At 42.2% G+C, this 12,621-nt stretch overlaps 1 protein-coding gene across 1 annotated transcript; it reads left to right on the forward strand.

Annotated features, from left to right (window-relative positions):
* The first annotated feature begins 452 nt into the window (after window positions 1-452).
* On the forward strand, window positions 453-12,621 carry JPT2 (Jupiter microtubule associated homolog 2). The gene is made up of 5 exons (XM_079321141.1): window positions 453-618; window positions 6,453-6,601; window positions 7,062-7,204; window positions 9,471-9,516; window positions 10,257-12,621. Exons 1-5 carry the CDS (start codon window positions 575-577, stop codon window positions 10,433-10,435), a joined length of 561 nt encoding a protein of 186 aa, XP_079177267.1. The 5' UTR covers window positions 453-574; the 3' UTR covers window positions 10,436-12,621.

Raw genomic sequence — 12,621 nt, forward strand, 5'->3', positions numbered from 1 at the left:
GACGCTGCCCCTGGCAAGGCTCTCTCCGTGCCCGAGGGGCTGCCGAGAGCTGCGGGTGGGGCTCGGGGCTGCCGCTAGGGTATCCTTGAACTTAGAAATGCTGCGGAGGGCAGCAGGTTAAAAAGTCCTCCTGAGGTTATTCCGTATGATGATCTCCTCCCTGTTTTCTGCTTTGCATCACCATTTCGAGGTGAAACCCTCACACAAGGTCCCGACCGTTACACTCAGACTCGTACTGAATCCCTCTCCGTACACCCTCCCCACCCGTCCCTTTAAATGCCCTCCCACTGCCCCGCTCATCTCCCAGCCAATGGCTGTGCCGTTTCCTCTGACGGACGGGCAAGACAACCAATGGAAGCCATTCAGGATGAGCGCTGACGCGAGTCGTTTTAAGCTTCCCTCCCTCTCTGAGGCAGGCCGACTAGGCGGGACTTAGAGCGGGTGAGCTATGCTCGATAGGCTGTTTGTTATGATGGGCAGCCAAACAGACTAATGGCCGGACAAGGCGGGGCGGTCGACTCTACCCACGGCGCGGTTGGAGCGCGGCTGTAGAGCTGAGTTGCTGAGTGCCACCATGTTTCAGGGCGCTGAGGCCGAGCCGGCTAAGCCTAGCTCCAGGTGAGATGTCGGGGGATGCTCAGCGAGGCAGGGGAAGAGTCGTGCGGCGGCGCGGAGTCCTCGGCAGGGTTTTTTACGGGCGCGGGAGGTGCCGACTCTGGCTGAGCGTTGTGAGGGGGAGAGGAGGGCGGGTCGGGGATGTAGGCTCTGGCCGAGGAGATGGGGTTTCCCCTGAAGGGCCTCTTCAACGCGGCGGGCGGCTGCGCAGCCCCATCCCTCCCGTACCGCCGGGTAGAAGCCAGCGCGCGGCTGGTGCCTTCGCCGTGCCTCAGTTTACTTGTCCTGCGCCCTGGGGGCTGGGCAGGGAGTGGCCGCACTGTGCTCCCGTCGGTGCTGCCTCGGGCTGAGGCCACGCTCGGAGCACACATGGCGATCCCCAGAGCCGGGCGGGGCACCCAGAGCTCCTGCAGGGATTCGGAGACGGCGAGAAGGGCCCAGCGCTGGGGAGCTCCCCTCTTCTCGCGGGGAGCGAGGCGCCCCAGCTACTCTCTGTGGAGCTGTGGGGGGGAGGCTTCACCGCAAACGCCTGCAGAAGCAGATGTCGGCTTGTTTTCGCCCTACGAAGTTGAAGCGTATTGCTTTCTTTGGAGGAGTGCAGATACCCGGAATACCGCAGGGCGTGAGTGCAGTGATTAATCCGTCTGCAAGGCTGTCGCGTGCGGGAAGGATGAAGGATTTTGAAAGTGTCTAAGAATGCTTTACGTTTTCCCGCATTCCAGTCGCTCCAATCTGTGACCTGGTTTGAGGAGACTTTTGAGAGTGCTCTGTGATGGTGATGTCTCTGAGAAGTGTGTGTTCTCATAGTAGTTTTGAGACCACATTTGACCCATAAATTGAGTTTCCCGGCAGACCACTGCAACGTGTTAGTTCACAGCGAGGAAAGGTGGCTTTCAGCTAGCTCCTCGTTGCCGTGCAGGGGTGTGTTGGTCGTGCCTGAGAGCAGGCTGGAGCCACTCACAGCTCTGTACCAGTGCCCGTGGCAGCACCGCAGGAACTTCCTTTAGCGGGTTTGCAGCGTGGTCTCTGAGGCGTTTACTGTATTGACTCTGGCCTGTGCCATCAAGGGCAAAAGTACGTGGTCTAAAGACAGCTTATTCTGTTCGTTCTCTGAACAAAACTTTGTTTGGTGAGAATGCAAATCTTTTTGCAGTTCTTGGTATGTAGAAGTTCCTCTAATTAAAACTAAACCTAATTCCAAATCTCTGCAGCAGCCAACACCAGCTGTGGAAGTGGGAAAAGAAGTCTTCCTAGTGTGAAAATCTTGCCTAGAAAATTATAAACAAGTATTTGCATTTTGAAACTTCATGATGCAGGGGTGGTACTACTGTTAGAAATAAATGATGCTAAGAAGGTTTTAAGTGAAAGCTTTCACTTAATTATCCAGTGAAATGTGTTTCTAGTGATCCTGTAAATGTCTACAGTGATAGAGCAAGCAACTAGTTTGCTGAATTAGCTGCCTAGTTTTATTTTATTAAACTTCAACAATGACGCTTTGTATTTTTAAGGAAGTTTTGTTTTTTCAAAATAAAACACAGAACTGTATGTGTAAGAGCTTCTAAAAACAAATAAGAACAGAGTTGTATCATTCTGCTGTTGCGTGCTATAAAGATGCATTGTATTAACCTACTCTTGATTCATCCTCTGTATGAGCAACAACTGCAAGGAGCTGGCAATGGTAAATTTAACCATCTTGGAAATGGACCTCATGTTCCTCTGCTCCCATCGGGGCCACTGTGGAGTATCTTGGAGCTTTCAGATTAAGAACTTGGCTGCATAACAGAGCTTGCTGTTTCTATGTGAGTGAGCTGTTTGATGAGCTGTGAGTCTCTGCTGATCCCACAGCAGGAGCACCCCACAACTTCTGATCTTGTTTTAGAGCTTGCGGTTCCAAACCTCACCCTTGCTTTCTGCTAGTCCCTTATGTATAGTGCAGCTCTTATCTACTGTATTAGAGCAGTCTGAAAACTGGTAAAGCTTCTGTGTTTAACTTTCAGGCAGGATTTAAAAAAAAAAATGTAGAGGCCGTCTTGAAGTAATGAATAAGCCTTCCTTAGGTTGGCTGAAAGGGTTGATGAGAAAAGAGCATTTTAATTCAAGTGTGTTACAATGTAGGGGATAAAAAAAAGATCAGAAGAACTAATTAAAATACTTCAAATCTGCCAGAAGAGAGCATAACAATTAGTAGGGGTAGGGCCTTTTAAACTTGCGGACTAGGGCACTTGATTTAGCTGTTTAGAGTTCACAAACTTCTGATCTCCTGGAGGGGAGGGAGAGAAAGGCAGCTTTAGATTTTGTAGAAGACAAAGGGTTGTTTTTTTGTGCTTTGAAAGAATAAAACAACACCTTCCCAAAGGAAGAAAGACCCAGTATACCTGGCTACAAGAAAAAAAAAGTCTCAATATAAGCTGGCATAATACTGATGTAAACTAAAATGACTATGAAGTATAAACTAAGGTTGCTATACAGTATATGTTAAATTTCTGTGTACTCTGTTGAAGCAGCTCATCTTGGCTTGCTGAGTTTAGCATGCTGTTTTCCTTTGATAGGATTTACAGGTGAAATCTGCTTTTCTTACTTGATGTGAGGGCCTGCTCTTCTCACTACTCTAGAACCGAGTGAGTGGTAGTACAGGGAGGCCAGCAGTGCTCTGGAGGCTGCACAGCAAGAAAATAACTTTGCAGTCTCCCACGTATTTGTTTGGAGGGAATGAGTTCTAAGCCCTGTCCTCTTTGTTGTTGGCATCTGCTGACAGACTTTGTTGTTGTACTTCAAGGTTATTTTTGGTAATTCCTGTGAATGACTTAGTTATCTGACTTTGTATTAGTTTGAATTTTATTAACCTGGTGTCACTACCATTTGAAAGTTTATGTAATGCTTGGAAGGTTCCCAGCATTTTGAAGCTCTTGAAATTGAGGTAAATCCACTTTGTGTATGAAAAGTCAAGACATAATTTTGTGCGATGCTGGCAGAAAAGGTGGTTTCCACCTTGTATGCACCACCAGTAATGCTATGGTTAATTTGTTCAAAAGTAGAGTTTTCTTATATATACTGAGCTGATAATAAGAGGACAGTATAAGATTAATCAGCATAGGATTTATTTTGAGGAAGTTTCTTTACTGAATTATCGAGACTTTTAATCTTTAAATGGTTTTTCTCTAGAATTTATTTCTGTAATAGCTCCTAAAACCCATTGCAGGAATGAGAAGTAATTTGATTCTTATGACTGGCTATTTTTCTTAAACAAAAAAAATTCTGAATGTAGTTATTTTATTATTTCTTCCTATGCTTGTGTGCATGTGTTATGCAAACAGCATGGTAAATTGAGTGAATCTGAGGTGTAAGAGATTCCAGCTGTATAAACAGCTTTTTACTTCCTTTCAGTCTCTTTGCTGGTATACTTAGTGCAGTTGGAATGCAACAAAGAGTAAATGCAGTTTAAAAATAGCTGAAAAGAACAGTAAAATCAAAAATCATTTAAATTATGTGAGAGGAGTCCATTTTAACGGAGAGCCCTTCCCAAACTACTTTTTTAGGGTAGAGTTCCCTTTTCCTTCCGTCTCCCCACTTTAAATACTTAAACTGCCTCATGGTTTCTAGACTGTTGTGAATTATTTAAATGCATAATTTACTTATACAATATTGCTTTAATAGTAGCTTTAAGTCTTCTAAAATATATGAAGAGCACAGAGGTTAGTTGGATCTGTAGTCTTTTGAACACAAAATTGTGAATAAATAAGCTTTGTGTGATCTAACCTGTGCTTTGGACAAGGAGTTGGCTTGTCTGCTGAAATTCTAGTTACTCATTAAGCTAAAAGTGTTTATTAAATCCACAATCATACTAAGGATTAAAATACTGAAATTGGCCTGCAAAGACAGTCCCTCTGAGGCCATACTGTTTATATAAAACTCTTCCCAGACTAAAAGAGGAACTTTTTTCTGCTTCCCCAAAGGCCTAAAATTGCTTTCAGCGTCTTGAGATCTGAAATGCACACAAAGCTCATTTTCTGACAGAGCAGCCAAATATCTCTACTTCTGTGAAATTAAATCTTAAACTGGAGTAGATCTTGGCACCAAGAGGAACCTCACTTTATGCTAGGCATAGCTCACTTGTAATGATGTGCTGCTGTTGCAGGGCTAGGGAGAGGAGGGGTTGCAATAATTCACTGACATTTGAATTGTATTTATGTAGGTTGGGATCAAGATCTTGCAATTTATAACTGTTCTCTTGGTTTTAAAAGCAAAGGTTACTTTAGGTTCCAGATCCAGGGTTCAGATTAGAAGTTGTATAATTGAGCTACTATGTTTTTTCAGGTGCTAAGACTGTGGGTAATTGGTAAATGTAACTGTAAAAATTATTTTTTATACAGAATCCCAGAATCATTAAGGTTGGTAAAGCTCTCCTGAGATCTCAGGAGTTGAACTTTTGACTGCTTGTCAACTAGACCAGAGCATTAAGTGCCATGTTCAGTCGTTTCATGAACACCTCCAGGGATGGTGACGCTACCATTGCCCCGGGCAGCCCATTCCAGTGTTTAACAACCTTCCTGTGAATAAAGTCTTCCTGATGTCCGGTGTGCCCTCCCCTGGCATAACTTGAGGCTGTTTCCTCTTGTCCTGTCCCTGTTCCCTGGGAACAGAGACCAAACCCCTCTTGGCTGCCCCCTCCTGTCAGGGAGTTGTGCAGAGCCAGGAGGCCCCCCCGAGCCTCCTTTTCTCCAGGCTGAGCCTCCCCTGCTTCCTCAGCTGCTCCTCATCAGACTTGTTCTCCAGCTCCATACTCTTCTATGGATATGCTCCAGCCACTTAAATCCATCTTTCTTGTCTTGAGGGGCCCAAAACAATTTGAGGTGCTTCACCAGTGCACAGCAGAGGTTACTTCCTGGTCCTGGTGGCCACATTGGTCCTGGTACAGGCCTGTTTGCCCACCTGGGTACATCCAGCTCATGTTCAGCCACTGTCAACCAGCACCCCCAGGTCCTTTTTTTTTGCTGAACTACTTTCTAGCCATATTTAGGTATTCATCTCTTTCCTGTGCTTTTCCTGTTAATTTTCCAGTTAATGCCACTGATTCTATTCTCAAATAGTAGTTTGATTCCTTTTTGGGGCAGGACCTGTAGTCTGTTGAACAAGACCTAGTCATTAAGTATGAATTACTACTGAAGGACAAGCATGACTTTAGGTAAATTTTCAAGAATTCAGATTATTTCTGTTGTAAGCTTCAATTTTTCTTCAGATCCATTTGGTATCCTCTGGTGTAAAGCTTTTGTTTTAATGGCTTTGCAGCTTGACCACTAAAGAATTGGCTTTTTGGTATTCTGTTTCTCCATTCTAAACTACAACAGCTATTATGGTAACTGATGGTTAAGATTAGCAAATTTTTTAGTAGTTGTGAAATGTCTGCCTTTATTTAAAAATCAGTGGGTTTGAATTGTATCACAATTTCAAAGTTGGTATGTGCAGTTTAGCAGAAATTCTGATTCTCTAATGGTTATTTTTAAAATCCTAACCATCATATGGCTTGTCTTAATTTCTGTTGTTTCTGGAACACCACAGCCATTTGTGTAGGTGGCAGTGTTTGGATCACTCCATGTAATCATAGATACTTTAATGATGAAGTGGACTGACCAGGAGATTGGCAATACTTGTGCTGAACTTACGGGTATTAGAACAGCTCTTGAAAAGTAGTTACTTAAAGGATATAGCAGACTTACCTAAAGTAAATTAAAATCAGGATAATTACATACAAGGAGAGAATGGGAAGGGGACATAAAGTATGTTGAATGCTATAAATTTTAAAAGAACTTTCATATCTTGTTTCTCCTTCTGTGACATAGGGTATTGAAGCCCCCAGGTGGAGATTCTAGCAATCTCTTTGGGAGTACAGAAGAAGTGTCTTCTTCAAGCAAGCCACACCGGATGGCATCCAATATCTTTGGAGCATCAGAACAACCTCAGAACATTCCAAAAAGAACAAACCCTCCAGGTAAAAGCTGCCCCCTCTTTCTGTGTGACTTGGCTCTGAATTGCAGTATAGAATAATTTTGTGTTCCTAAACTGGAATGCTGGGATCTGTCTTTTTATGTTGCATTTTTATATACTGAGTAGGTTTGAACAGCAAATCACTTCAGACTTCTGAATATTAGAATATTTCAGTGATTTGAATGTTCACAGACTTTTTAGCACATCATTCAAGTCTTAATTCTTTCTAAATTGAGGTTCTAAGAAATGATGAAAGGAAACAGCTTCTTTTGTAGAGCTGCATCAACAGTTAGCTCAGTATGAGACCCGAAGATGAATTGTAACAAAGGATTTCAGCTAGGCAAATATGACAAAATCCCTAGACAGCAGGGTTGTAGAAGTCCTTGAATTATTTATTTTTAATTTTTTTTTAATATATTGTCATAAAACTAATCTAGAAAAAAGTCTTAACAACTTCCTTGCAGGAGGAAAAGAAAGTGGCATTTTTGAGGACTCTAGTTCTGCTCAGCCTCGTCCACGCATGAATCCACCTGGTGGGAAGACAAGTGATATCTTTGGGTCTCCTGTCTCTCCTAGCATTGTGCGAGCACACCCAAACAAACCCAAGGTATTTGTACTTCTGTTGCTGTCAGATCAAGAGGCCAGCAGTTCCAGGGTACTGTCATGCTCTGACACATGCCTGTGCTCTCCCTAAGAACAGAACTGAATGTGCATGGGGTGACTTTGAGTTAGACAGTTACTCCCAAAGTCTCTTTGATAGCTTTTTATTTTGGGTGTACCAGATCTCTGCAGTTTGTTGTAAAAGTATTAATTAGACTGTACTGTCAAATAAAATAAAAAAAAATTAAAAAAAAAAAAAAAAGAGAAAAAGTCTTTGGTCTTTCTTGTAAATGAGGTACAACTGGAGCTCTTGACAGAGCCAAGAGGCATTTTAATTGGATAAGAAGGAGATATTTCCCCTTACTCTAAAATTTGACAGATGTGATCTTGATGCAGACTTGGGAAGTTGGTGAGCTACAGTTGTAAACCTTTGTGAGGCCTGGCTGTGCACTTCAGCTTTTAAATACATGTATCTACAGCCATCTTGAAAGCACTTCAGCACGTTAGGCTTAAGTGATGAACAGTGAAAAAGTGAACTTGAGATCAGTGGTGTCAGGCCCAGAAGGTACTTGTTTTGTGTAAGATAGACAAAAGTATCTCTTAGTATAGTGTTACAGTTGTTACACATAGGTTATACATTTGAGTTTTGATCTCAAAGCTGGGGTGTGTAATAGTTGCTTGTAGTTATGATCACATCTGGGTTTGAAAAAAGCAGGATATATACCGGTTATTATATTTAAGTGCCCTATATGCAGCAACCTGCTGCCTTACTCTAAGTAAATACCAATAAGTGAGTATCTATTATGGTGGTAATGTTTTTGGCGTGTCAAAGAGCATGGAAATTTAATACTCTATGAAACTGATGTGGTTTAGGAATGGTATTCCCCAGTTCAGTGTTCCCACTCAAACACTCCAAAACATGCAGCACTCATGCTCTCCTCCCCCTTCCCCTTGCAGCTGGGGAGGGAAATTGGAGGTAAAAGGTAAAAATCACGGACAAGAACAATTTACTGGAAATAGCAATGAGATAAGAACAGTAGCAGCAACAAAATTAATAACAGAGTGTACAAGAAGGATGAACAATTCACATGTGAGTGCTCATCATGCTCAGCACCACCGCTGGCCAGAAGGGACCTCTTCCCCCCACACCCTGCACATGATGTGGTATAGAATAAGCTCTGGGTCCTGGCCATACCCTCCCTGGCTACTGCAAAAATTAACCCCATTACTGGTTGGAACCAGGACAGAAATTGTCATTGTGCTGAAAACAGTCTAGTTTTTTCTGGAAGCTTACGAAGAGAGGATCAGTCCAATTTAACTTTCTTGCCTTTGTTTTTTTCCCCTTAAGTTTAAGGTGTTGGTAGAGTGCTTTCTTTTTATACATGTTCTGAATAGTATCTGGGGCCATATGAAATGACAAGGAGGAAAAATAAGATTGGGAGCTAGGTTTTGGCAGGAGTGGTGCTGTTGGTGTAGGAGAGGGCTTTGCTTTGTTTCTCTGTACCCCTTTATTGGGACAGTCACTCTTTCTTTATAGTTACTTTTTTAGAAATGTAACTTTAATTCCCATGAATTCCTGACTAAATAGAATACACCATTGTGGAAATTTTTATATCATTAATTAGAGCATTGGAATTGTGGGAGATACTGAGATGGAAAGAAGACAGCATATTTACAAAAACGACTTGTAAGTTGAGTTTTATGGGTGGGAAAACACACTTCTCTGAAGTGTGACACTGTATTTCCAACAGTCAATTCAGATTATTGGGGAAATGGTCCTTAAATGTTTGGATTATTACCTGACTGTTGGGATACTTCCTGAAGACAGGAATTGCTATGTACAAATAGGGTCATCAAGGGCTGCCTGTATTGTGGTGTGTACCAACTTCTGTATGATAGCAGGTGCTTGACAGGAATGGTAATTCCTAACCTTAAAATCAGTGACTCCTTAAGGTTGGACAAGGCCTCTAAAATTGAGTCTGGCAGTTTATCCACCACTGCTGTGCTTATTATTTTGATGATCTAATGTAGCCTTTTCATCCATGTTTCAATTAATTGTCTGGGATCTACACCTTGCCATAACAGAGAAGATTTGTGCCCCTACTTCTGGGGTTCTGTAGAAGTGGAGGGGATGAAGGACTGCACACAGCTTGCTTTTATTTGATCTGTGATGTATAAACTTATAAATGAAGCAAAACTTCCAGAAGGATTTTGTGACAGACTTGCTGTTTGAGAACAATAATATGCTAAGATAATTTCTGATTTCTTTGCAGGATCACATTGTCTTGAAAGAAGAGGAAATACCAAAGAAGGTAGAAGGTCAGCAAGAGAAATTATTTTCTTTGTTCTCTTTGGGAAGATAAGCTATGAGGAAGTTTCTTGTACTTCTGCTTAAACACTATCCTTAGACTCATGTTTTTAGGAAAATATGACTGAAAAGTTTAGTCAGAAATCTAATTGCTTGTCTCAGGGAAATGGTTCTCTTCCACTCATTGAGGTGAACACAGGTGTGAGTTGTGATACTTAGTTTCTGTGTATTTAGACTTTGCTTGATACTGTGGGTGTACATACAGATATGTATGGAATCTGTACATGGCAAAATATCAGGTTACCTCTTCCTCTCTTGCTGTCTCCTTCAAATGGCTAATTTTGGCCTTCTGTAGTTGTATAATAAACAGTTGACTGATAAAATGCATTATTGGTCAGCTAATTGTTAAAGAATGGTGGAAACCCTGCTTTCAAGCTCACTATGAAAGGGTTGATTGGTATGTTGTATCTCTTAATTGCCTGCAAATGCCAAAATAATTCTGAAGGTGTATTGCTCAGTCTTCATATCCTTGTTAGAAAGATTGCTGAAGGAAGAAAGGAATTGTTATGAGAAGTGAAATTCTTTTCTTAGCACATACTTCCTTCAGGAAAAATGAACAAGTAATGAGAAATGTTGGTGTGCTGTAAATGGGAGATGTCAGAAATAATGCAGCCGAAGAGAAGGCACTTTGTGCACTACAGAACAGTGAATGATCTGATGATCTAATCTGTTTTCTTTAATGCACCTACAGAAAATATCAAGCTACACGTGGAAGATGGAGGCGAGAAAAAAGCTCTGGGCAAAGAGGAGCAATGCAAAGAGCCAGAACCCAAGATAGACAATCATGAACCTCGACTAGGGCCAAGGCCACGCTCACACAACAAAGTCCTCAATCCACCAGGGGGAAAATCCAGCATTGCATTCTATTAGGGTCATCATGTCACTGTCACTAATGGAGAAACTCTTGTCTCTGGTGGCGAGGTCAGTTTATACACTATTGCTTATGAATAGATTCTTAGGCAGATGGATGAGGGTTATGTTAGAGTGCATAGGAAGGATAACCTGCTGATTTGGGGAGGAAGGGCTGGGGAGGGAATGGGTGCCTTGTGGAAGATAGGAGTATTGGGTGGGTGGCAGAGCCAGATGTTAGTGTAACTTTGTGAAAAATCAGTGCTACTTAGTGGTGAGTTCCTCAGACTGTTAGGTTCTTAGCTAGCTTATGGCTCAGGATGCTCTTGTGGAATCAAGCTTATCCATACAGTCAACATGTCAAACATTGTGAATGGGAAGGGGCCTGGAAGTCACACCTGAAGATTCTGAAGTACAGCAAGTAGGCTGGGCTTTCTCCTAGGCAATGGGATGCAGCTTCACATTGTGAGCTGGCTTGCAGTCATGTGAATATAAACATGTTCCACTGGAACAAGTAGTGCTGCTATGGTTAAGAGTGTCTTCAATCATTGCTTCTTTTTCTGCTTTCTCGCTTGCAGCACTTGATTGCTAATACAAGGACAAAATATGCTGCAAGTTTCTTTTATACTCAGAAACCATCATATGTTTGTAAAGATTGTAGTCTTCCCCTCCCCAGGTATTCAGGTCTTTTGGATGCCTTTAGTAATTTGCTGATTACTGTGACTAGCTCTTCACATGTGGCAGTCCAACATGCTGTTTCATGTAGGTGCTTCTAGTTAAGTGCTTGTATCTTTTCTGGTAAAGATGTGGGTGCAAACAATAGCTTTTTGGTACTCTCTTTGAACAGAGGCAACTAGGAAGTTTACAGTTACCATGCTGAGGTGTCAGCCAGGTCATTCTGACACAGCTTATGTAGAAAGGGCTTAGCTTCAGCAAAGGTTTTAACTTGGCTCCCCGTGGAAACTAGGACTGTTCTCCTGTCTCCACCACAGTGAATTTTCTGTTGGTACTGCCTGTGCTGAGTCTGTTAGTGAATTCTGTCATCAGCCTTACCTTTGCCTTTGTCAGATTTTTGTTGGTAAGGCTGGGAGAACTATGTGAGTTCTCCCCAGTCTAGAGCTGTAGTTGATTTTGCTGTAGATTACCTTAGCTGGAAAAACAAAGCCAGCACAAACAGAAGGTTTGTATTACTAAAATCTATCATAAAACATGTTTGGAAGATGTGCATGTTTTGCACAGATGGTTTTGCATGAGGGTTTGTTCTCTGAATGGATTTTATTATCATATCCAGAGCTTTGATAGATGAATGTTAACTCCAGGTGCTTACTGTTAAATATATTGAATACTGACCTTTTAAATCTGCCATATCAAAACAGGAGTTGTTCAGGTACACCAAAGAACAAGTGGCCTTATTGTGTATATTCACTGCTGTTCTAGCCCATGTTCCCTGGGAACTGCTGCCATTGAGATGGGATGCTGGGCCAGGTGCTAAACCTCTCTGTGATTGTAATGCCTCCTAAGCCAGTTCCCTTGTGTCAACAGCAGTGGGTGACTGCTTTAAGACTTAGTTGCCTTGTATAGTGAAATATAAATTCACTTTAAATAGTGAAACATGTGGAGTAGTGCTAGGATAGAAACAGCTATGGAGTAGGGATTTAAATGCCTTTGTACCTTTCGGATTGGTTTGGAGCTGCCTGTTAATTTCCCCCCAGGGAAAACAAGGCAGTAGCTGAAACTGCAACTCTGGAATGAACTTATGTATGTTACTTACAAACTTGCATTTATTAACAGCTCCTCCTGAGTCTATGTTCTCCAGCCTCTGGCTGAGTCTCAGACACATTAGCCATTTCAGTTCTTTGTTCCAGTACTTGGCAGGAAGCTGTCATGTAGAAAAGTCAACCAGAGGCTGCTTGCTACATTGCAGGCTCTGGTGTAGCTGATGCTATCTGCAATACAAAGCATTTGGCATCTTGTAGAAGCTGATGTGCATTGGTTTCAGTGCCTGTCTTTTAAAGAGCCACTTCTAACTAGGCCTTAAATTAGTTAAACTGGGTTAATTTTCTTGCATGTCTTTCTTTGGAATCTAAACAGTATTTTCAGCTTTTTGAAGTAAGATTGATCTGAGCATTTCTCTGGGCCAGAAGGGTGTTGGAAATCAAATGGCAGAACATGCAGTTATTAATAAACCTCTGTATTTTGCTACTTCA

Source organism: Erithacus rubecula (genome assembly GCF_903797595.1).
Source record: "Erithacus rubecula genome assembly, chromosome: 17".
NCBI lineage: Eukaryota > Metazoa > Chordata > Aves > Passeriformes > Muscicapidae > Erithacus > Erithacus rubecula.

Coding starts and splice junctions, on each gene's coding strand:
- JPT2 (XM_079321141.1), top strand. CDS start 575: ATGTTTCAGGGCGCTGAGGCCGAGCCGGCTAAGCCTAGCTCCAG. Junction 619..6,452: donor CCGGCTAAGCCTAGCTCCAG/GTGAGATGTCGG, acceptor TCTGTGACATAG/GGTATTGAAGCCCCCAGGTG. Junction 9,517..10,256: donor AATACCAAAGAAGGTAGAAG/GTCAGCAAGAGA, acceptor ATGCACCTACAG/AAAATATCAAGCTACACGTG.